The sequence below is a fragment of the Coptis chinensis genome, chromosome 3 (genome assembly GCF_015680905.1).
Source record: "Coptis chinensis isolate HL-2020 chromosome 3, ASM1568090v1, whole genome shotgun sequence".
NCBI lineage: Eukaryota > Viridiplantae > Streptophyta > Magnoliopsida > Ranunculales > Ranunculaceae > Coptis > Coptis chinensis.
Genome location: NC_141458.1, coordinates 1551416 through 1576971, shown reverse-complemented (window position 1 = coordinate 1576971; position 25556 = coordinate 1551416). Strand labels below are relative to the sequence as shown.

The 25556-nt window shown below is 34.2% G+C and overlaps 2 protein-coding genes and 1 pseudogene across 3 annotated transcripts; all 3 read right to left on the bottom strand.

The window, feature by feature from the left end:
- Positions 1 to 340: 340 nt before the first annotated feature.
- LOC147507127 (beta-glucosidase 12-like) lies at positions 341 to 8186 on the bottom strand (annotated as a pseudogene). Its single transcript, XR_015217550.1, has 13 exons — positions 8015 to 8186; positions 7827 to 7896; positions 6134 to 6192; positions 5942 to 6017; positions 5241 to 5317; positions 5063 to 5150; positions 3587 to 3839; positions 3104 to 3219; positions 2576 to 2793; positions 2426 to 2457; positions 2232 to 2334; positions 1991 to 2099; positions 341 to 679 (listed from the first exon to the last, which is right to left on the bottom strand). The product of XR_015217550.1 is annotated as a beta-glucosidase 12-like (transcript).
- Positions 8187 to 13942: 5756 nt separating this feature from the next.
- LOC147507126 (uncharacterized) lies at positions 13943 to 16904 on the bottom strand. Its single transcript, XM_086599849.1, has 6 exons — positions 16760 to 16904; positions 16256 to 16371; positions 15901 to 16174; positions 15262 to 15323; positions 14854 to 14935; positions 13943 to 14611 (listed from the first exon to the last, which is right to left on the bottom strand). The coding sequence occupies exons 1-6, from the start codon at positions 16809 to 16811 to the stop codon at positions 14496 to 14498; spliced, it is 702 nt and encodes a 233-aa protein (XP_086455975.1). The 5' UTR covers positions 16812 to 16904; the 3' UTR covers positions 13943 to 14495.
- Positions 16905 to 20971: 4067 nt separating this feature from the next.
- On the bottom strand, positions 20972 to 24032 carry LOC147507125 (putative uncharacterized protein YDL057W). Its single transcript, XM_086599848.1, has 7 exons — positions 23694 to 24032; positions 23490 to 23599; positions 23317 to 23399; positions 22566 to 22687; positions 22238 to 22402; positions 21634 to 21727; positions 20972 to 21522 (listed from the first exon to the last, which is right to left on the bottom strand). Exons 1-7 carry the CDS (start codon positions 23713 to 23715, stop codon positions 21276 to 21278), a joined length of 843 nt encoding a protein of 280 aa, XP_086455974.1. The 5' UTR covers positions 23716 to 24032; the 3' UTR covers positions 20972 to 21275.
- Between the last annotated feature and the right edge of the window lie 1524 nt (positions 24033 to 25556).

The window sequence follows — 25556 nt, the reverse complement described above, 5'->3', positions numbered from 1 at the left end:
AAAGAAACAATAGAGCTTCTTTATCTTAATTCCGCTTTGGATCCGAAAGATGCTTTTAAGTCTTTCTGCATTGATGGCATTTGTAAGTTCGCAGAAAAGTTTTATTGTGGAAACTTAACAAAGCAAGAGATACATCATTTGAGAAGTCAACTGCAACATTACAAACTTGATGTGCTCAAGCATCTTCTTTTTCAAAAATTGTCTACCATTCCCAGTGTTGTTATATTTATCGGGTGGGATTGTAGAGTTGTACTTTGTTTGTTTATGTACTACTTTCCTAATAATAGTAACAATAGCAACAAGGCTATATCCTTATCCAGAAAAGGAAAATTCGGGCATGTAAGCAGTAAATTGACTTATTTGTTGAGCAAGTGAATCACACACCTTCGTCCAAATTAAGTAGTACATTGTTTCTTATAATATACAAAACACACATTGTTTGACAGTTTGAGAGAAAAATAAAAGAATATACATTTAATTTTATATTAATCAAGCATTACTATGTTTCTTCAGTGGAGGAGCTAGGAATTCCTTAAACCAAAGGGACGATAGCTTCGGGTATCTCGCCAAAGTTTTGTAGTCTACATAGTATAATCCAAATCGAATAGTGTAACCTGCTTCCCACTCAAAATTGTCCAGAAGTGACCAAGCAAAGTATCCTCTCAAATCCACACCTTCACTGTAAGAAACAATGTTTAAGCAAAGCTTGATTAGCAAAAGGATGAGTAGATTTTAACATAAAATGAACGCAATATATTTTAATGCTATATATGCTGGTGAATAAGTTTCATAGAGTGAAATACCCCACTCTAAATGAAGCAATATGTTGGTGATGCCATTGAGTTCCATCACTTTCCTTTTCTACATGTACATGCATGTTTAATTTTCATTTCGATCGAGAGACCACTATAATGTAAGGTGAGCTTGCGTCTTATTCCCGTGTTAGATTGAGACTACAACTCAAATCTAATTGGCCATGAAAACGTCCCCAACCCAAACCCCAGGCCGGATCTTGTTATGGCGCAAGGCTCTATGTGTCCAATATGGAACCTTGGAACTATAAATCTAAACAAGCCTCGTCCGGAGAACTTGAAGTCTTGAACCAAACGCGCGTGCCGTTTGTTCAGTGATGTGGAGTACGTGCGCCATTGCGTCCGACACAGTAGCATGATCTGATACTATCATACTAGTACTAGGGTGAGTATGGACATATAAGGGCATCTCCAATGGGGGGTGTAAACCGTATAGAGTGGAAATTTTACACCCCAAATGTCAAAAAACTCTTTCCAATAGGAGTGTTATACAATAGGTAATAGAATATTAGTTTATAGAGAGGGTGGGGAATTTTTCCTCTGGCTATCAACTAATAAAAAGCCCGGACAACACTCGAACAGACGTCTGAGTAAAAACAAATTCGGACGTCACTTGGAGTGCCGTCCCTATCTATTTATAAAGTCACAATTTGAAAATTTTAAACTCCGACGTCATTTGAAGTGACTTTAATTTAAAGAGGTCCGAGTTTAAAATTGAATTTTTTTACACTTTTTCATTGGGAACAATAGAGAATGGATATTTATGGACTCTACAATAATTTACAATTGGAATAGTAAAATCCTAATGGCACCTAGGTAGCGCCTATGTGGAGGTGTAATTTTACACCCCCCATTGGAAATGCCCTAACACAAAACTAGAAGAGACTCGCAGAGAGTGGCCTAGGCCATAAACTTTGGGGTATTCAAAGAAGCAAAATGGCCACCAACCCATGCTATCAGTCAAGATAAAGGATCTTTGCAAGTTACATTACAATGCCAAATTGCATTCTAATTTTCCACCATATAGGTTTCGAGATGCAGGGGAAGGAAAGAATATAGACATACAATACATTACATTGGTTAAATTTGAATATGTCATGCTTAGACTTGAGAGCCAGTCAAAATTGAACTTAATTTGTTTTGAAAATTTAATATCCTTTATCCAATCTAAAACTCACTTGATAGCTCTCAGCGCAAAGGAAAGATGGTCATGGTGGTAGTCTCTCCTCATATCGTCTACCAATGCTTCCTCAAGAGATAATGCTTTGTTATCGACCTCAGATACACCTGAAACAAAGCTCCAAAATTTTATGCTTAATTCATTACCGAGCTAGCTACAAGTGACCTACATTTGTTAAACCATCATCAAATCATAAATACAAGTTAAGATGGAAAATAATCTTAATTAGTTGATCATACCATTTTCAGTTATGTAGATGGTAGGATTGTTATATCTTTGCCTGATATAAAGTAAGAGATCTAGAATCCCTCTTGGATACACATATAACCAGGAAGAACCAGCCTGTAAGATGATTTAGCATAATTAGTATATCATATAAAGTTGAAATGATGCATGATACTATGTTTAGTGAGGTTCGTCATAAACTTCTTACCACTGGGCCAAGTGGAATTCCATTTCTCACGTCTGCCAAAAAAAAGGTATATTGTCTCATCAAATCATATGAACTAAAAACATCATATTTCACACTAAGAATAATCAAGTTCATGGTGTGGAATGTCAAGGGACTCATGAAGTATCTTACAGCTGAGATTAGCATAAGAATCTGTAAGTACGCTTGCTGGGATATCACTACAACAGGGAACATTTTTTGCATATCGTGTCGTATAATAGTTCAGTCCGATGAAGTCATACGATCCTTTAACCATTTCAGATTGCCTTTTGGAGAATCTCGGTAATCGTCTTCCAACAAGTAACCTCATGCTCTTTGGATATTCGCCACGGGTCAATGGATCCAAAAACCTACATATAAAAAAAGTGACAAAATTAGAGTGGACCTATATATTTTTACTATTTTAAAAATCCCACCTCTATCTACAGTATTACAATAGTATATTTATAATAAAAAAAATGTGATTCTTGGTCACTTTTTCTGAGACTGTTTTGCCCCTATAGTTTTGTTCTAATTAAGAGTTTACCCCCAACAAGTACTAGCACTTACACCATACTAGTATATATATATGTGACCGATTACTCTGACTCTGGTTTTTTTATAAACTCCTCTACAACAAAAAAATAGTTGCTGTTTGAACAGTCATGCAAAAACACTTACCATCCAAGCATGAAATCAATGGCCCGTTGAGCAGCATCTATGTCATCACTTGTTTCAGAAATTGGGAGCATCCAATGAGCAATTAGTGTTATTCCAATCTTTCCCTTTTGCACATCCTGCACAACTTCAACGCATTAGATTTTTCGAAATCATGTATCTTACTATCTTGGTGTATGATTGCTTAAATGTATGTACGTCGGTATGCTTAAGAATGTCCTTGGTTACATTCAGGAAAGGATTAATTTAGCAAGCTCATTGTGCTCCAGCAATTATCCAACTTCTAAGTCTAGAAAAACAACAACATGGCTCACTAAGTTGTTTTATTGGGCTTACTGAGTCCAACTCAGGGCATACAACCATACTTATTCGATCCATAACGAATTAACGATACAATAAGAAGAGACCAAATACCCATCACATGATCAGCCCAAGTGATAAGAAACTGTTTGCATAAAAAATGCGATTTTGCACAACTAATTTCACCTGATACTTTTCTTTATATATTTTCACTGCAGCTGCATGAGCAAGAAGTAGGTTGTGAGCTACAATATATGGTTCTGTTGCAGAATTTCCTGCTTTGCAATTTCCAATTGGTGCAGAACATCGACCAGGGGCATGCGTGCCTGAGCTGTAACCATGTTCGCTGAAGCTCCAAGGCTCATTTAAGGTAATCCAGTGCTTTACCCGATCACCAAATTCCTTATAACATAGCTCTGCATAATTTTGGAAATCAAGCCTGTATATGCATACAAACATGCTTAGAGAATTGGACTGAAGCCGTGTTACGGTCAATACGAGCAACTACCATCAATGTTTTGAAAACCGAATTAGTGATCGAACCGATTTTCGATTTTTGGTGAAATGGTTCAACCAGGTTCGACTTGGTCAGACCAATTAATGTTTACTTAGCAAAAATTTTAATAATTACAATAATAAAATGAATAAATACATATTTAATTCAATATTAATTGTACAAGAAACACATAATAGCATGTTGGTTGAACTTGACTATCTTGTTTAGGTGTTATGTTCAACTCCCCACATTATGATGAGCTCAAATTAAAACTCGTGCTCGTTTAGCTCAAATAACATCTTTGTAGTGTAAAATAACCGGGCTGCTTAGGCTCGGCTCTTAAAGCTCGTGTAATAAATGAGTCGAACTTGAGCATAGTAAAGCTCGGCTCATTTAGCTCAAATTCTACCCTTCTCGCCTAGGCCTAAGTCGTTTAAAAAATTGGTGGACCGATTAGGCAGGTCTAGACGGACTGTTTAGGTGGGCTAGCCGGACTAATCGGTCTCTAGGCGGTCTAGTCAAGCTTTTTTTTTTTTTTTGAATGATTAAATGTTACAAATTAAATACCCATGTAGGCTTAAGATTTGAATGAGTTTAAAAGACACCCAATATAAATTATATGTCACTATAAAAAAGAATATGTTTTTATATGAAGTCGATCTTCTTAAACTATTACGCTTTTTGTAATAAGTATATTTGTTTATGTTTATTTTTTGAGTTATGGTAAATGATTTTTTTTCATTTCTAATAATATATGTATGTATTTTATAAGATATATTAGGAAAAAAAAACCGCCTAACGCCTAGCCGGTATAGTCACTGCCTCCTAGGCACTCTCCTGACATTTTTTTAGAACATTGGCAACTTCGGAGACTGTTTTGGGCTTATATATGAGAAGCCCAGAAGTGCCCAAACAAAACTTCTATTCTTTGATGAACGGGTCAATTTTCTCAACAGAAGACAATTGAAAAACTAAACATATTGCAAATGAAATTTTTTCAAATAGGAAATCAGTCAAATCACTAATAAATTATGGAAAATCTTGAGACAAAAACCCTGGACCCCCAATGTTTAAAAGTTTAAAGGGGTATATTAAAACCCAAGGTTAACAAAATAAAATCATAAGAAACTTGTTACGACTAAAAACATAATGAGAATGTCACTTACGCAATACGTGAACTTAGAAAGCCCCCATATTCATCGTCAAGGTGTTGTGGTACATCCCAGTGAAACAGAGTCACGTAGGGCTGCAAACCTGCCCCATCACGAACAATGTTACTCAAAGTAGCAGATGATAAGATTTAGAGGAGAGTGAAATATTAACAAGGGACATTAAATTATTTACCCTTAGATAGGAGCTCGTTAATGAGGTTGTTGTAATGTTGTATTGCTTTTGGTTAATTCCTCCACTTAGCTTTCCATCTAAAAAAAAAATTTAAATCATTTCACCAATAAATCAGCAATTATTCATTAAATAGCAATATGGCTTGGATGGTTATACAATAAATGTTATTAAATTGTTATTATTTATCAAGTTACTGAAGTGGGCAAGTGGCCAAGTCCAAACCAACTAAATAGGTAACATCGCATCGGATTAGAATTTTAGGACCTTTAAAAAAAGAATTTTAGGACCTTCAAAGAAAATATTTGTAACCTAATTGTTTTTCGGTTTTCTCAAGTATCTAAGGAAATTACCGTGTTAGGCGGGGAAAAAAAATAAAATGTATTAACTGAAGATTAAAATAACAAAGTTTTTACATTAAGCTAGTTTCAAGGAACCACAACCACCTATGATCAACTAAGTTTATATTAGATTTCGGTGGGTAACCATCACAATTACAGGGTAGATGTTTCCCCTTTTTGGAAACCATGCCTTTTATCATTGAAGTAGGTTGGGTAGTTGAGTAAGACCAAGTTGCAATACTTGTAAGTCACTAAGTCAGTAAGTAGATTGTCAAACATCCAATGCCCCAATATGATGGAAAACATTGCACGCTTGTTTGAGACCAATACTTGTTATCAAGGAAATAATTAAAGACTGCTTACTAGGTAATACTCTTGACCATGAGATGGAGAATCTGTAAGCATCCATGCCCATGTCCTTCATAAGCGCTACGTCTTCCTACAAAGAGTACGTACGTAGGCAATGAATAAGTCAAATATCAATTACGAAATCGATTAAAATGATTAGAATGAGCAGGAATGCAGGATAGCTCATGCCATATCTTTAATATGTACCTTGTATCGATGAAATTGATCATCGGCTACTTTCCCATCACTGCCGTCTGCTATTTTCTCTGTATTGCCATATAAAAAAAATAAATAAAAATAAATACTCAAAATCAATAAAAAGGAAAGGGCGTAGTTTAGTTTTTTCCTAATGGATCATTTCGTTCTAGGATTAATTGAGGTTATACACTTGCTAAGATTGATAACGGATCAGTAAAATATTGTGCCTTGTGGAAAAGCAACCAGATAATGTTGCAGTTTTAGTAATTATATAAGATTGGAACTTCCAAGCCAAAAGGTTATAATCACAATAAAATTACTGCTATTACTGATTTACTGATTCTCTTTTTTGATAAATTATTGTTTTTATATTTGGGCACCTTGGTAGTTGGTATACTTACAGAAAATCAAGTTTTGATTAAAATAAAATAAAACAGTCTATATGTATATATTCTACATTTTTGGGAAGCCCACAAGTTCGGCCCTGCTACTGTTTCATATGTAGGCACTAGGCAAGTCCTACAAAATGGTATAATGACGATAGTACAAAAAATATCTCGTATATCATATTTAAGAATATTTATCTAAATTTAAAAAAGATATATAAATATCAATGATATGTTTAGAATATATATCTATTGTAAATATCGATGATATTTAAACGATATTTGCGATATTTGCTATATTTTGAAATATTTGGAGATATTTGGCGATATTTTGTGTATATAACAATTTTATTTAATATTTACCATTATATTTCAAATAAATATAAATAATGTATCATGATATATCAAAAATATTCACAATATCATAATATTTATCGATATTTTGGATATATCTACGATATTTACATGTGAAACAATGTCAAATATTTTCAAAATGGTATATATCTACGATACTATCCGAAATTGAATATCGATAAATATCTATATTCTGATATTTTTTGTAATAATAATGACTATAATCTAAAATGTTTAAATAAAATAATATTACAAAATATAACGTCCAAATTCCAGTAAAGTACATGTCTTAAAGATTTGTTGTTTTCCGTGTACTTATCTTGGAAAGCAAGTCTTAGACACATGATAATGGTCAGGAAGCAGGTGGCAACATCAAACAGATAGTCTATGTTACCGTTTAACGTCCAAGTCTCACTTGCGTGGTAATCAATGAAGAGTACGATGGACATATTGAACGACTCAACGACGACCTAGAAACCAGCCTCTAATAAGTCCGGCAAAAATCCAAAACTCCTCAGTAAAAAATTTGTCTTAATTGGTAAAAATGGAATTTTCAGGTCCGTCGTTGGTAGACATTATTAACTTCATTACCTTCTAAAGTTATGATGATATAGGCATATATCAGTAGTGATGGTCATCTTTCTGATAACAAAAGTTTCCGGCCGCCTTCTCTTTGACATAGTCTCCAACCTCAAGTTCCAAGGCCCAAATTGACACCAAGAAATTTTCTCACCGATATCATTCTTCAATTCATTATTTTTATGTACATACGTACGTAGACTGAAAAGCACGCTTAATTTTGTATTGAACTTTACAGCGAAGTTCAAGCTGAAAATCTACAAATGAATGCTAGTATATATATATAAGAAATCACATATATGCACACACATGAACAGTTAGGGCGACCGAGCTCACATGTACGAAAAGGTTTGTAAAAAGTAGCATGCATCTTCGATCGTTACCTGGTTGTTCACGAGTGAAAGTATCCCAGTTACTCGGTCCTCTACCATCTTCATTATATGCACCTTCATACTATATATCACCAACAAGAAGGAAATACAGATGAAAAACACAAGTTATTAAGACATATAAATGGTACAACAACATGCATACGAACATTCTAAGTGAACATATAAATTAGATAATCTACCTGGTAAGAAGCAGAAGCTGTCCCGAACGTAAAATTTTTCGGGAAAATACTTCGATTGAATGTAGAGGAATTATAATCTGCTTTTTTCATTGACAAATATTGTGTTAAGCATTACAAAAAGGTCTAAAACCAAATGAACTATCTTTGCGATACCCATGACTGAGGTTGGGTCCTAAACGCTACATGTTCGGACATATATATAGAGTTCCATCCCAATTTCCCCCATTAAAAAAATTCCCAACATTATCCATTATAAAAACATACTTACGTGTTGGTGGAGAGGGTGCTGACTGTTATTTCAGTTAGATTACCTCGTTCCAAACATCAAATTGACCATATTAATTAATACGTACGTAACTGTTTGTTGACCATAAGTGATAACTATAATACCTAGCTAGCAAAGAAAAATATACATAACTGCTTGTAAAATTGTATTATAGCATAAGAATATATATTAAGTTATCATAGCAATAGTGCTATCTCACTTGACAAATTTTAATTAGCCAGAAAATATAGACGCGGAAAATGGCAAATGAAGATAGCATATCAGCATATGCATGGGCTGTATTGCTATATCACTTATTCTTTTTGTTATTAGCTATTAATAAAATGTCATATTCAAACTCGATTGCAACGCGGAGAACAGATTTCGACCCAAAAAAAAACACGGAAAACAGATGAATGCAGTCAAAAGTTGAAAATAGGGGAGACTTAATTTGGGACTTTGGGTTAAAAATCTCATGCCGCGGCATAAGCGATTTGGCACATTTTCTATGACTAAACATATGATAGATAATACTACCACACGAGGAAGGATCTTAAGGGTTGAGGGTGATGTAGGGTTGTAATACCAGGCGGGGTGGGTCAACTGCGGGTCAGATAGTGATGGGTCGGGGTGGGGGGTCCAGGGATACAAATCTCAATTGGGTTTTCGATGGGGCGGGTTGAAGTGTCTTTAGTGGTTCCATTGGCTCTCTATCCTTTTAAAAGTAGTGTTAAAAGTGTAAAGTAGTAATGTCTTTTAAAATAAAATCTCTATTTTACTTTCTATTAAGTCGATAAAAATGAGAGTTAAAAATCGACGTATTTCGACTTTTAAATTCTACTTTTTACTTTACTCTTTACTTATAAATTAAAAATGGGATTATCGACTTTAAATTTTGACTCACTTTTAACACTACTTTTAAAGCCGATAGAGAGCCATTGGACTCTCATTTTTGGTACCATCATCCCGGTTTGGTCACTTTACAGGTGTTCATTATTCATCATCGGTGTTGAATTATCATTTTAATTTCAAAAAAAATTAAAAAAAAAATTAAAAAAAAATAAAAAAAAAAAAACTTTCAAATTCTGCAAGTAATATATTTCCAATTCACAACATAGAGAAAAAAAAATAAACAAAAATAAAAAAAACTTGAATTTGAACCCAAAACCATATTTGCAAATTTGAAACTTCTTTTTCGTGATTTACCATTTGTAAATTGATTATTTTCTATAGCATGATAAAATGAATATGTGAGCGAGGATCTATGGTACAAAACAATAAAATATAAACTAAAAGAATTCAAAATTAATACAATGATGAATAATTCATCTTCTCAAAAATTCGAAAGTTGAATTTGAATTTTTGATATTTGTCTAATATTCAAACTTGATTACTTGAAATTGATGTTGAACTCATAAGTTTGTGTTCATATCTCTCAAATTTCTACAAAAGTTAAAAGAAAATATAAACAAAATACAAAAATATTAAACTTGAGTCTTGAAATTATGCGGTCATATTGGGTTAACATGTGCGGTCAAGGAGTTTGACCAAACATAGAATCTACACCCCATAACGGGAAGAATCTATTTTCGAGTTGGTGCAGATTTGGGTGGCAGGTAAAGACTAGAAGCCCTCCGGGATAATGGATAATGGGTCAATAGTTTTTTCTTACACTCCTAATCAGTGTTTAGAAAACCGGACCGGACCGGTGGTTGAACCGGGGTCCGACCGGAACCGGTAAATTTTCGGTTCGGTTCAGTTAAAATTTGAATTTATGGTTGGACTCTCGGTCTAAGTTTAAACCGTGGTTGAACCGGCGAACCGGTTCAGCTCTAAACCGGATCACCCTTATATAATTTTTTTTTTTTTTTTTTTTTTTTTTGAAAAATTGATAATGTGGGGAGTTGAACCTAACACCTAAACAAGATAATCCAAACTCCAAACCAACATACTACTATGTATTTCTTGTATAATAAATTTATTTTGATATATAATACTAATTAATATTGAATTAAAACATATATTTATTCATTTTATTATTGTAATTATTAAAAAATTTGTTAAATAAACATCAATCGGTCCGACCGAGTCGAACCATGGTTGAACCTGGTTGAACCATTTTAACAAAAAATCGGTTCGATCACCAGTTCGGTTTTCAAAACATTGCTCCTCATGCCGTGATGTTTGCAGTTTAGATTTGTTCTCAACTCCTAGAAGATCCTAAATCCTACTTGGACGTCAGAATGACTAAAACAATTACGCAACTTGTGACTGAGACTTTTCTAAGGTACCAGAAAACGCCAGTCATCGATCAACATCACGTTCTTTCAAAAAATAAAATAAAAAAAATAGAAAAGAAAAACATCACGTTTTTAATTGGGAATATAAACGAAAAAAATACAAAGGTACGGTGTCTATTGTCCCTCCAACAAATAACTGTTCGTGTGTCAATAAGTCGTAACCATAATAAACATGCGTGGCGGCTTTGGTGCATAGCTCTGATAGCTAGGAAGCTATGCCCCGTGGATCCCATTAGCACCCAATTCACCGACCATACAAAGTTACAAACTGGCGATGCATTTGTGTGTGGTTTTATGACTTTTATCTATAAAATTTGTCACTTATTCCATGTGATTCTATATTACATTCAAACACAAGAATTGTAACCAGCTACGTAGACAATTAATCGAAATGCTTTGGAACAATTCCATCAATCGAGATGCTGTTCGATCAAAGTCATAACTTATTATTTTATTAAAAATGTCATAACGTATTATCGAAGTATCTTCGGTTTTGAACTTACAGAAAAGCAAATATTTCACGCTCCTTCAAGGGGTCAAATATATACATGTTGATCGAGCAGGCCGGATGTGGCATTCTGATCCCGCCCACATATTAGATGAAGATCAATACGTATGGAAATATATACTTGTCCGATCTAAGTTTAAGTCTATCCTTCTTTAATATATATATAACATATATCCCTACAAGCTACTTCCGAAGCCATTTCAATTTTCATTAGGAAATCAACTTAAAAAAAAATTGTTATTGAACAGCCAAAAAATTATATCTATAAGATCATACTTAGTATGTTTGCTGATTTTGTGTTAGAAAAGGACTTGAATGTAGCTATTTAAGTTAACTAAAGTGCCAGCTTTTTTTTTGCTGCTCATTAGACGAAAAGCTCCAATCATTTGGTAATCTCTAATGAAAATTGGGCTGATTTGTGGGTTTTTTAGGTGGAATAATTATTTAAAAAACAAAAAAAAATCTATTTATATCTATCTCAACATCAATTAAATTGAGATTATTTTCTTGGTTTAATTGAAATGGAATTTATGGTTGTTCTAGACTTGTTGAAGTTCCAAGTGAAGTTAATTAACCAATGCCTTTTTGGCTGAACTTGTGAGAACAATCCATACCACATTTTTTATCGAATGGTTGCTGCAACTTGCTTGTTACATAAACTTGAATTTGGTTTCCACAACTTTTTTAGACTGGAGAAATTAAATAAATAAATTTGACACCAAGCTTTTGTTCAAAGCACGACCATAGTTCATAGTTAAAATCTCCATAAGAAGAACTAAAAGTATATATGGACAATTTATTGGGTGAAATGACAAACACGAATTAGGCGATGATAAGAGAATCTGTGACAGAAGATAAAAGAGTAATCAAAATATTGCACTAGACACAGTAAGCCATAACCCAACCAACCATGACATAACTATCAAATTGAGAAACGGTAACAGTAATTTCGAATCGAAATCCGATTGAGAGACGATAAGATTCAAGAGCCAATTTTAATTTTGACATAAATGGTCGACCAGACCCAGACATTGTCTTGCAATTTTGCAATTTTGACCAATGGTGCTGAAGGCATGAAGATGTGAAACACTCTTAGACTACGTAGTTAAGACATGAGTGCGTGGTATCAAGCTCGAGCGTAACATGGAATTATGGGAAACACGGCAATTATCGTGGGAATAGAACTGGCCATTGCTAAAGGATGGAGGAGCATTTGGATTGAGACGGACTCAGAGGCTTTTGAAAGTGGAACTGTCCCTTGGGAGATACAGGGAAGATAGATTTACTGCACTCAACAGTTACACAAGTGGGAGATCACTACCATTTGGAGAGAAGGAAACTTCACTGCAGATGCTCTTGCCAAAAGGGGAGCTGATCAACCGGTCAATGAAACCATCATCATTGAGGGGCTACATAACTGGCTGAGAAAATGGGAAGCTCCATATGAAGTTTTTCTTAGATTTTGTTAAAATAACACTATCATTATAACTAATGGATGTAGGGAGTTATATTTTGTGCTTGAACTAGGGGAGCAGCATGTTGCTCACCCTAGAGCCTAGACCACTCCCTTCTGTACTTTCTTCTTCAGCTTTTGCTGAAAGACACTTTTTCTCCTAGAATCCTAAACATCAAGCACAATTTGAAAGTTCCCAAGTCCAAATAGCTTTTTATTGCGTAACATGTAGGTATGCAACTCACAAACTGATCATTAGCATCATCAATTTTCAAAAGAAAGCTAAGGCATTTCATTTTGATTATAAATAGATCTTAATGCATTTGGAAATTCCATGCATAATGCATTCATTCTCTCATTCTCACACATAATGGCAGCTACAACACGTCAACACCCCTCTCAGTACGTGCTAATCTTACTTGTCTGCGTTTCTTCTTGCCCATGCATTATCCTCTCATGCAACATCAAAATCCTCTAAATCAACCGGTTTCTCATCACCCATAATTCACCGCAACTCTCCTCGCTCACCATTTTACAACCCAAGCTTAACAAGATCTGATCGAACTCAAGAATCAGTTCTTCCTACCTTTGCTCGATCCACGAAAGCATATTCAAGCTATCCTGTCAAACAAAGCTTCTTCTCCTAACTCCTTCAAAACTTCAGTGGGGTCGGCAGATTCATAGTACTTAATGAAAAACTACATCGGTACACCACCAATGAGAACTTATGGGATACTAGACACAGGCAGTAGCCTTACTTGGCTCCAGTATTGTCTTCCATGAAAGCGCTGTTACAGCCAAACCAAAGCTGATCTTTTCGACTGGGCAAAATCGTCAAGCTATGAACCCTTGGAATTTAAGGATGCCCGCTGTTTGATGATTGATGTTCATGTACGTGCTGAGTGCTGACACAGAAAACCATTGCAAGTATGAAATGTCCTACGGAGACGGTTCTTATACGAAAGGGAGCATCGCACAAGAAGTTCTACAATTTGGTGATCGTGCGGAAGATGTTACAATGGACAACACTCTGATTATTGGTTGCGGCAATGAAAATATGGACATTTTTGTTGGTGAGGGCATTCCAGGACTGATTGGATTGGGGCATTGGGCAGGGATAACACATCAATAGAGAGTGTCACAGTTGGAGACTCTCCTATTGTTCCGGCAGTTTCAATGGCAATGCAAAATTTGGCGACACGACGTCTGTAAGTGGTCTGAAACTCCATTCCACTTTGTCCAGCATCATCCATTTTACTTCTTAGATTTAGAAGGCTTAAGTGTTGGGAGCACAAGACTCTATCCCTAGTGACGCTTTTATTCTCAGACCTGGTAGAATTGGTGACAGTGGTCTCTTCATAGACTGAGGTACGACTTCTAGTATTTTTACCATTCGTGCCAATTATCCAAACGAACACAAATCATTAAAGTGTTTACATACAATAAAGTGGTATTTACATACAAACTATTGCTACAAATCACTCACAGTATGAAGTACTAACTGTGTAACCAAACACTTCGCCTAAATAACTGAAAACATTATTCAGCATCTGTAATAAATTTATAAGAAAACTGTGGCCAGGTGAAAAATACTCTCTGCAAAACTAGTTTCAAAAAGGGCATACAGCCTGCACATTTTCGATTGGTCATTATCTCCTGATGCTGGCAACTACATACAGTACTCAATTGGTAAGGGTAAGCCAAATTAACATCATATTTGTTGTCGAACAGCTACACTCAGAATGGTTGTACAACCACACGGCTTCGTGGATGAACTATGCCACAGCCACCAAAAAGGATCCTGGAAACTCCCCAAATGTTGTATAAAGCAACTGCCTGAAACGGGTCCCCATTAATAGTATAACCGAAACAATCAATAACCATGCACAGACAGATAAAAAAGCTTTGCGGTACTATGTTTCCACTTGGCACTGATCACCAGCCTAGACATATGCTTAGCGAGGATCACCAAGTCGTTGGTCATCACGACTGGAAGGTGGACAGAATGGAAATTGTGCAAATTGGATCTTTAAGATGGGAGCATCTGGTTTCTTCTCATCAAACTTGTAACCTGCACAAAGCCCCAAATTCAACACAAGTCAAATGACGCGGTGACCACTAAAATTGCACCATTACACTCCACTAGTCACAGCAATAGCACGTAACATTTTATCAGATGGGGGTAGATCTAGTGAAGCAAAGACACAGAGAAGACAAAATGCACAGATATACATCAATCCTTCTTACATAGCTGCAGAAACATGAATAGAAGTAAATCACAAATCACTGGTGATACCAAATGAATAAACATACCTTGAAGAGCTTCCATGGCTGTCAAAGCACATTTAGCATCACTAAACTCCACAAAACATAAAACCATCGCCTTGTCTCGAGACTGCATAAATTACCAACTTTTACAAAGAATTAGTCTACCAAATGCGAGGGGAGGGGAGGTGACATAAATAAACTAATATATGAAACATGGTTCATCCACTGCATTTATTTTCTCTTCAAGCTATCTCTGAAGTTCTAAAACTAGCTGAAACTGTGTTGATTTATTGATTATGCTTATTCAAATGATATGACTTGTTACTTGTATGCTAATGGCAGATTGAGACATGCATCTAAACTTAAAATTACAGTAATACTACAATTAGTACTAATAGCAGTCAATATTCCCACAAAATAAATTTGAAATCTGTATAAGGTGAATTGACATACATGTCTGGGTTCCTTGTGGACAAGCCTGAGTTCTTTAAAACCGATAAAAGGACGAAAAAGATCTGTAACATGTCAAGGACTGAAAGAGGAAAATATAGATACTTCGAAACAAGATGCAAGCACACATGCATGCATAAAGGTCAGGTATTAAGACAGCCTTTCCTGCACCATTTTAACAAGCTTTCATGAGCCACACAAAGAAACAAGTAAGGGTTAATTTCTTTTGACAATGACGTGAGTAGTAATCTTTACATAAACTAAACCTCTGTCTCATATCCTAATGATCCTCACGGAAGGATATCATCAAACCTATGGCATGCCCAGTTGCAAAAATGCAAGTGTGAGGCCGTTGTCTATAGTTTGGACGGAAGGTAAACAAAGGCATATAATGCTTTATTACGTTTACTGATCTGTCTCTTTAGACCGGTTTGAGTTGAGCCCTGTTTATTATTCCCTCAATGTCAACCTTTAGATTCCAGTATTATCTCATCTAGACGTCTACATACATATTGAACAGCAAAACTCACTTATCAAATCCATGCAGGCAGTTATGTATGTATTCTAGTAAGTTTATTTTTCATCTCTATTTTTTCCTGTTTTGATCAGTAACTAGTGCAGAAATTGAACTCAACAGGATACGTGCTAACTCTCTTCTGGTACAGTCGCTTGGAAGCCCATCAACAAAAAGAATGCTCGACTCCTCTCCTAACACACTATCAATTTTCCTCAACGAGCTGGGCCTTTCGTTGAGCAATTCTGGAATGCCCCGGCTACTCAATGCTGGATCTTCCAGAGGACTCGGAAACCCCTTCAAGCTTGCTCCCGATATTAATCCACTAAATCCTGGTGCAGTATGACTGGCTAATCCAGCAAAAGTATCTAAACCGTAAGCTCCAGGCCGTAATGGCAAGATCTGATATTAAAACCAATTTTCAGTTGATAAACATATAATATCATCAGTAACCAAGTAAGAGAGACAGAGAACTATGCTTACATCCTTTTGTAAGTAATCTGAAGATGTCCCTCGCAAATCATTAGCCAAATGATGAGATGATAAGAAAGAAGCTTCAGATGATACATAACCAGGAAAACTAGCTCTGGGAACACCATCTGCAAATATTACAATCACCAATCAAAAAATCAATACCAAGACCCAAAAACTAACACCATCAAGTACACAATATATCTAGGACTTTATAAAAGAACATATTACAAACTAGTTCAGAACAAAACCAGTAAACAAACCACACTGATTGAGTCACTATGATTGGGCATAGCATATTTAAAAACTAAGTAACACTCACACAAAGTCATCACATTGTATGTGTATATTGCAACTAAAACTTCATTAGTAAGGAAAAAGACTTGATTTTTTTGTTGAAAATAATTTCAATATGCATTTAGTAAGTCGCTTATAATCAACAAGTGAACAATATACAAAAACCTTTATTATCCAAAACGACCAACAAGGGTTTAAGGAAGAGCAATATATATATACCTCTTTCTGGAACACCAGCGCCTGCCCCATATCTCCAGTATGAATCCCCCATGCCCCTTAAACCTCTCTCTCTCTCTGTGTTGTCTCGAGATACGTATTAATAAGGATTACGATGAGAATCTGTTTATTATGATTATATATTTATATGGGCCTCAAATTTTGCTAATCGAATATATCATAGAACAAAATCTCGTTAATAAATCTCATATAATTTCACCAATATATCGATGATTTCACAAGGTGCCAAGCAATATTTGATGATGCCTGTAAAAATTTGTCAAAAGCCATACAGTAACAAATGCTGCTCCTGATCAAACATGACCATCTTATGGCAGCATCAGCTTCGTCTAATCTGTCGATAGTATGTAACAGCCAAGTTTCTACAGCAGTGAAACTTGGGTTCTATGATGTCCAGTCATGTCTGTACGAACTTTTTGCTCTTGGTTAATGGAATAGAAAGTTTGTGAAAAAAAAAATAAACAAATGCTGATCCTAATTTGTTCAGAGTAAGTTTTTACTTGGTGAAATTATTCCAAAAAATGGATTGGTACACTTGTATTTATAAGCGCAATCTCTATATAGGAGTTCAACCACAAACAATGTTAAAGTGTTGAGCTGTAACAAACTAGCATGTAAATTTTCTCTATAGATTTCAGACTGTCAGGGAAGGGAATTGTACAGAGAATTTTATAGATTCTTGACATGGGCTACCACCTTTAAAGTACTTTCCACAAGATGTACCAATCTCTCATGCCTTCACTTTCTCTGTGCGCATTAAATCATATATATGTACTGACTGATTATAATCCATGTATCGAATAGAACACTTACACTTGTTAGTTATGTACTGACTGATTATAATCCATGTATCGAATAGAACACTTACACTTGTTAGTTGTTACCAATCGAACAAATATCTTGTTCTACCATCAAATAATACGAGTTTTCACACAGTACTTCTTTAGAACTACTCGACTATCTAGGATAAAAAATACGAGTTTTTTCTTGTTGGGAACACTGCTTACATGGTTATTGGCATCATAATTTTTTAAGGAGACCCACAAAACTTTTAAAACTTTTAACGATGCCTCACCTGATATTGCAAATTATATGTATAATAAGAGGAATAGGCAAACGTCACATCTCTTATGATAGCCGGATCTGTAGGAGGAAAATTTCTCAACCGAACTGTGTATTTGTAATCTCTCTATTTTATGATTTTAGAACCACCTCCCTTAATTATTCTAATCAGCTCCATCTTTTTTAAATAATTTACCAAAAACTCTCTCACTTTATTGAAATTAGAATTAGCTTTATATTATTTAAAATAATTTAGAAAACCTCATTCACGTCACTCAAATTATATTCAACCCCTCCTAATATTTTTATATTATTTTTTAGATTATAACTATAATTCAAAAAATCATACTATCAGAGAGATGTTAGAGCGACAAGTTTAAATATTTGAAAAAACACCGATGCGTAGCACGGTTCGCATACTCGTCAAGTATAGAGAGAGAGCAAATTAACTTGGATTTTCAATATATGATTTCATCAAGTACTTAAAAAGCTACTGCGCATCGACCATAGACTGAAGGGAAAGAATATGCCAATGCTTAATGGAGTGCAAGCAACTCATATCCGCCTATATAAAACAAATACCATCATTAAAAGCAATAACTGAAATATATATATACAATCAGTTAAACAGATACATCATTATTTTTTTAGTACCGAATCAAGAAATTTTTCAACTTCTATGAACTTACTTTCTCCTGAGCACTCTTATGTTTGGCTTCTTCTAGATCCCTCTGGAAAACAAAAATATAAATATCCATAAGAAATAAACAACAAAGCACAAAATAAACAATTTTTTTTTTCTACAATAAATAATAATAACCTGCAGCTGGTCAATCTTTGATTGTAGCAGCACTTCTTTGATTTAAACTCTTGACTCTGTCTCATATTATCAACCTAAAAAAAAACTAATTAAACAATTCCAAAAAAAAACATGCCAATTCAACAATAAAGACAAATGAAAAAAAAAAAATATATATATATATATACCTTACGCGAGCAAGCTTTCCTCTTAAAAACCTATGCAATGGCTGCATGTCGGAATAATCCTATAATTTAAAAAACATAGTCAATATTAAATTTTGTGTAATTGTATCCAGGCATCGGTTAAGACATGTGAGCATGTCATATCGTGAAGAACATTGTACACACACAAACATTCATAAATAAAATAACATTGGCAAATACAACAATGCAGGGATATCATTATAGTATCTATAAATAAAATAACATTGGCAAATAACATTGGATTATATTTATGTTTCTTTGAAAATTATTATAAAATTTAAGAGTTTTTTCATAAATGTTGGTGTACTTTCCATTTTATATTATATAAGGTTTTTTATTTTTATTTTTATTTTATTTAAGTTTTACCACCAAAGCTAAGTATTGGGAATAATGTAATGTTATCATCAATATTATGGGTTATAACAAAGTTGCAATTTGTAATTGGATTATATTTATGTTTATTTGAAAATTATTATAAAATTTGAGAGTTTTTTCATATATGTTAGTGTAATTTTCATTTTATATTATATAAGGTTTTTTATTTTTATTTTTATTTCATTTAAGTTTGACCACCAAAGCTAAGTATTGGGAATAATGTAATGTTATCATCAATATTATGGGTTATAACAAAGTTGCAATTTGTAATTGGATTATATTTATGTTTCTTTGAAAATCATTATAAAATTTAAGAGTTTTTTCATAAATGTTGGTGTACTTTCCATTTTATATTATATAAGGTTTTTTATTTTTATTTTATTTAAGTTTTACCACCAAAGCTAAGTATTGGGAATAATGTAATGTTATCATCAATATTATGGGTTATAACAAAGTTGCAATTTGTAATTGGATTATATTTATGTTTCTTTGAAAATTATTATAAAATTTAAGAGTTTTTTCATAAATGTTGGTGTACTTTCCATTTTATATTATATAAGGTTTTTTATTTGTATTTTTATTTTATTTAAGTTTTACCACCAAAGTTAAGTATTGGGAATAATGTAATGTTATCATAAATATTATGGGTTATAACAAAGTTGCAATTTGTAATTGGATTATATTTATGTTTCTTTGAAAATTATTATAAAATTTGAGAGTTTTTTCATAAATGTTGGTGTACTTTCCATTTTATATTATATAAGGTTTTTTATTTTTATTTTTATTTTATTTAAGTTTTACCACCAAAGCTAAGTATTGGGAATAATGTAATGTTATCATCAATATTATGGGTTATAACAAAGTTGCAATTTGTAATTAGTTTATATTTATGTTTCTTTGAAAATCATTATAAAATTTAAGAGTTTTTTCATAAATGTTGGTGTACTTTCCATTTTATATTACATAAGGTTTTTTATTTTTATTTTTATTTTATTTAAGTTTTACCACCAAAGCTAAGTATTGGGAATAATGTAATGTTATCATCAATATTATGGGTTATAACAAAGTTGTAATTTGTAATTGGATTATATTTATGTCTCTTTGAAAATTATTATAAAATTTAAGAGTTTTTTTCATAAATGTTGGTGTACTTTCCATTTTATATTATACAAGGTTTTTTATTTTTATTTTTATTTTATTTAAGTTTTACCACCAAAGCTAAGTATTGGGAATAATGTAATAGAGTGGCAAGAAAAGTAAATTTAGGAGTGTCTCACGAAATTTTCATTGTAGATTTTTTTTTTTATGGAAATACAAATAAAAAAAAATAAGAAAAAAAATATTTGTGGAGAAAAAAGTGGAATGTTTTGGATAGAGAATAAAACTTGGATTTTAATTAACCCTAGTTAATCAATAGATAATAAGATTGTGGATGTGTGGTGAAGATGCGCTTAGGAGTGAATTTTTTCTCAATTTTGCCAATCAAATCTCAGACAATTTCACCAATATATCAATGATTTTTGTTCAATACAAATTTTTTCTAGGTACCAAGAAATTGATGCCCAACCAAAACTTTGATGATACCTATAAAAATTTGTCAAAAAGATATCTAGTGAGAAATTTTGATCCATACCAACATGTCCCGGACAACAAATGCTGCTCCTAGGAGGCTTATCTCAGAATTCTATTCCTAGTTTGGACGGGCTAGTAAGACCACACACTTTCCTTAAGAGACGATAATCCATAATGGAATAGCTGAATAAGAGTAAGTTTTTACTTGGTGAAATTATTCCAAAAAATGGATCAGTACACTTGTATTTATATGCGCAATCTCTATATATGGAGTTCACCATAAACAATGTTGAAGCATTGAGCTGTAACAAACTAGCATGTAAATTTTCTTCGTAGATTTCAGACTGTCAGGGAAGAGAATTGTACAGAGAATTTTATAGGTTCTTGGCATGGGCTACCACCTTTAAAGTACTTTCCACAAGATGTAGCAATCTCTCATGCCTTCACTTTCTCTGTGCGCATTAAATCATATATGTACTGATGATTATAATCTCGAACTGCCTGACTGATTAGCTCTTGGGCATGATGAAACCTGGTTACTGGTAGGCGTAGTCTTTTGATCTGCCCTGATGAAGTTCACTACAGTAGAAGCTAATTCAACTTGATGTGAAGTGTATTCATGATTAGCTCCACCTATTATATGTAGTTTGTGGCTAGATATCAACTTGTCGAACTCCATGGCATCTTCGGCTGGTACAATTTCATCACGAGAACCATGAACCGTTAAGACCCTATACCACAAATTTGGTCAGTTGTTACAGTAACAGCAATAGTATCAGTAATAATAGTATAGGAATAACAAGAAGAAAATCAAGAAGAAGAAGAAGAACATCAACAGCAACCTGCACTCTTTTTCAATGCGAAGGCATGCTGGACCCACATCAGTAGTTAGGCGATCCACCAAACTTTCTTTAGTCACGCGATATAAAACTTTTTCTACAATATAAATCAATTGACAATCAGGCACCTAATTCATCAAAACTGTCACTTAAGCAACTTGAATACTTATGACTCTGAAAATATAATTTTAGTACATATTCCAAATTCACATTATCCAGCAGAAGCAGCAAAAGACTACCAACCGTGATGGCCAGAATACAATACTCTCAAACAGCTTACGACAAGATAGTTCATTAATTAACCTTCTACTTGATTTTGTGAATAAGAATGCTGTGATACTCTCATTTATTTTACAACTAGATTGTTCATAAACCAGCTTTCTATTGAATTTAACAATGAAACAGGACGCAGTATGCTCTCCTATGGCTTACGTCCAGGTTGTCCAAAGCAACTTACTATGAACACTTCTTGTTATGACAACATCAAGCATATACATCCACAGATAATGGTACATAATGTGAGCCTAATTACTTTACTTTTTTTAATGTGCCATAACAATGTCAAGCATATACATGCAAAAGGTCAAAAAATAGCTTGGTATATTACCTGTCTTATCCCTCACATCAATAAATCCGTCATTCTCGATTCTTTTCATAAAATCTTTACCCAAGCGACCTTCAATTCCTCTCACCAGATTGAAGCGACCAGAAATGTTGACAACCACTTTAACATCACGGTATTGAGAAGCGTAAAGAAGCACCACATTTCCTCCTGCAAAAATCCTTGTGAGCAGTAGATAGTGTATATTGAAGCAGGAATTACTCAGCCAGACTATGCATTATTGCAAGCTTTGTAACATCTTATTATCTTATAAATCTTCTATTTTAAGAAGCAATATCCTGTGTAAGCAACATAAGAATAAGGACCAACACACCTTTACTATGCCCAACAATTGCTTGTATGACATGTTTTGCCCCAGAAAAGTGTAGTACCACGGCACGCAAGTCGTCAGCCTCTCTACGATAGTTACCGTACTGAAATGAACCATCACTTTCACTGGAAAATAGGCATAGTCAGGTTGGATATAATTTAGAAATCCAACATCAATTGCGCTAGTGAAGTCTTAAAAGCTGTATGACTATGGATATAGAGAGCACGGATTTCAAACAAAATTTGGACTGCACCCGTATATAACAAGCCACATTATGCAATTCTGAAGGGTCCGTGGCCAGAACATAACGTGAGCCACTACAAGGGATTCATCTGATATTATTCATCGCAGGATATTCATCTACTGTCCAAGAAGTGATGGGATCTATAACGTCGTATGAGCTTTGTAGTTTATCTGTAGGTTCTCAGCTTGTATCCCTATTTAGCTATGCAAGTCCTAGATATTTCAAGCCCACCATAATCATCCTATTTCAGTTCAATCTTCTACCTCTGATTCTAAGCACCAGTGAGATTGTTCTAATCTAAGACAAAATCAAATAAATCCGTTTTAAGGCCAACATTCGTGGGTTTATTAAGGCTACCAGACTTACAGTGAACCATTTTCTCCAACTTATACTTAGAGGCTTTGACTTATTACAGTCATATCCTCAACTCTCACGCCACTGCTTCATCAGTACATATACTCTCTTTTTTCAAAGTTAAGCAACCTGGAGTTTTCATTACTACAAGCTTACCCGTTTCCAGCAAAATCAAAGCGAAAGGCGCTAATTCCTTGTTTCACTAAATCATTAGCAATGGTCACTAAAGGTTTACATTCCTGCAATAGAAACAACTACATTTTAAACCATTCTCCTATATTAATACACAACAATTTCTAAGCATGCACTTACAATGTCATGATACCAACCTTTGTGGAACGAAACCCATGGCATAAGATTACTAGCTCCACTGAACATGTTTCATGTAAAACTCCCACAAGCTTTTCACCATACTTGTTCACTACTGTAACTCTATGCTCTTCAGTACAAAATGCCAGTATTGAAATTCAGTAAATTTCAAATTTCAGATTCATTAATTCTAAATTATATAAAACTTCAGGTTTTTTTCTTACCGAGATTTGATGCTTTGTTCATCGTCGTCGTTCCGACCAAGTTGCCAAGACAGAAACTCTTATTGAACTTTCATCAAACAGAAAAGTTTTGGAATATTTATATATCACGGTATAGTACCGATATTTTGCAATATATTATTTTACTCTATGGTAAAGTGCCCAAATTGATTCGTTTTACACAGTTAACCCCACTTTTTTATATATTTTAAATGAAATGTAAAGGTCAAAAATGTCATGAGAATGCCCTCCACATACTTGATTCAAGTCTTGCAAACAACAAGATATATGTAAGATAATAAGGCATGTTATTCATTTTTCAACTTTCAATCGTGTGTGTGCCAAACAGTTTATACCCGCTTGTTTCATCCTAATGAGTAATGACTTTCTATTATGTTGGAAATAATTAATTTAGTAAAGTCCATTAATAGTAAGTAGAGTTTTCTCGTACTACATTCCTTACGTGCTAAAACATCAATGGAAATTTTCTCTGTATAAAAACACGTACAAGTTTTTAGCAGTATCCTTGTAGTCACTAATAGATTTTTAAATACGATACACACCAGCATCACAAGTTATTATTAGAGATTACTCCTCCTAGGAAAGCAATTTGTCATGGCTGCGGCTTGTAAGAATTTCATCAACCTATTCGTCACGAGGGCGTTCCTAATAATAGTGTCTATTTTCTGCTACTTCAACTCGTCGTACGCAAGTGCAACACCAACACCAACACCAGTCACTAGTGAAGCCGGTAGTAATGGTCTAATTTTCTCATCCCAACTGTCTCGAGCAGCATCTCATCCTCAGCATCCTCGCGAAGAATCTGCAGCTGTTGAGCCTTTGGGGCGGCGTAGACCAGTGAAGCTAACTTCAATGACAAGACAAGAACAGATTGAACGACAATTTTATCGTGATTCTACTAGATCATGCAACCGCAGTTTCTCAGCCTACCTACGTAGATTAAGATTACAAAACCCTTCAACGCCTCTTGTAGAACTGGTGGATCCAAACTGGGGATTTGAGAAAGACGGCTACCATTGTTCAGCGTGAAGATATGCAAACCAATTATGTGGTATGACTTGACGTTATGCTGGTCTTGTGTGTATAACCCGTGGTTAGAGTATTATTTTTGATTGATCTTACATCCTGTTGTTTGAATTTAAAGTTGGCCTGATGGCTAGAGATTTGATCTTTAAGTGTTTAATGTTTAGATTGTTTTATCATATGCATGTGGACTTGCGGAAGTATATAAATCTACAATATTTTTAATAAAATTATTTCTTTGATAATTAAAAATTGTGCCACGTTCAAAACCCTTAATCTACTTTCACTTTTCATGTATATATTTTTCTTATGAAATCTGTCGATAGACAGCATTCTACTTTCCAAATCTAGTTAGTAATTCATACTGATGAGGAGATCGAGGGGGTATAAGTTATCTCTTTCCATCTCCTTGTTGGAGAAGAGAGAGATCACCGGTCACGACTTTTTTTCCCACTAAACTTAGGAAGGTGAAAATCTTGTACTAGGCGCGGCAATTCGATCAAGTCCTAATTTATCCATAGGTTCTGGTCTAAAACTAGATTGTCGATTGAGCAAAGGATGCTTTGTCACCAATCATCTTCAACATAAAATTCCAGTCTTACAATGGTAAATAATTACTAACTTAGGTGACTCGTTGGGAAATAAACTACAGGAGGTTTTGAAACGGTACTCAGGATTGGCAGACTGTTAGAAGCAGAGTGGTGAATAACATGGGGGTATACTTTTAAGGACAATTATCAGTAAAAGACACTAACTAGTTATACTCTGTTTGGCCGCAAAAGATTTTGTATTGCTTCACATTGATTAGGTGTTCCAATTCTG

What these genes read in the sequence shown, in the direction of transcription:
- LOC147507126 (XM_086599849.1), bottom strand. Translation starts at nt 16,811, where the DNA reads ATGGGGGATTCATACTGGAGATATGGGGCAGGCGCTGGTGTTCCAGAA. An exon ending in CAGATTACTTACAAAAGGAT is followed by an intron (nt 16,175 to 16,255) that starts GTAAGCATAGTT and finishes TTTTAATATCAG; the next exon opens with ATCTTGCCATTACGGCCTGG. An exon ending in AGCCATGGAAGCTCTTCAAG is followed by an intron (nt 14,612 to 14,853) that starts GTATGTTTATTC and finishes GGCTTTGTGCAG; the next exon opens with GTTACAAGTTTGATGAGAAG.
- LOC147507125 (XM_086599848.1), bottom strand. Translation starts at nt 23,715, where the DNA reads ATGAACAAAGCATCAAATCTCG. An exon ending in GAACAAAGCATCAAATCTCG is followed by an intron (nt 23,600 to 23,693) that starts GTAAGAAAAAAA and finishes TTTGTACTGAAG; the next exon opens with AGCATAGAGTTACAGTAGTG. An exon ending in AATTGTTGGGCATAGTAAAG is followed by an intron (nt 22,403 to 22,565) that starts GTGTGTTGGTCC and finishes GGATTTTTGCAG; the next exon opens with GAGGAAATGTGGTGCTTCTT.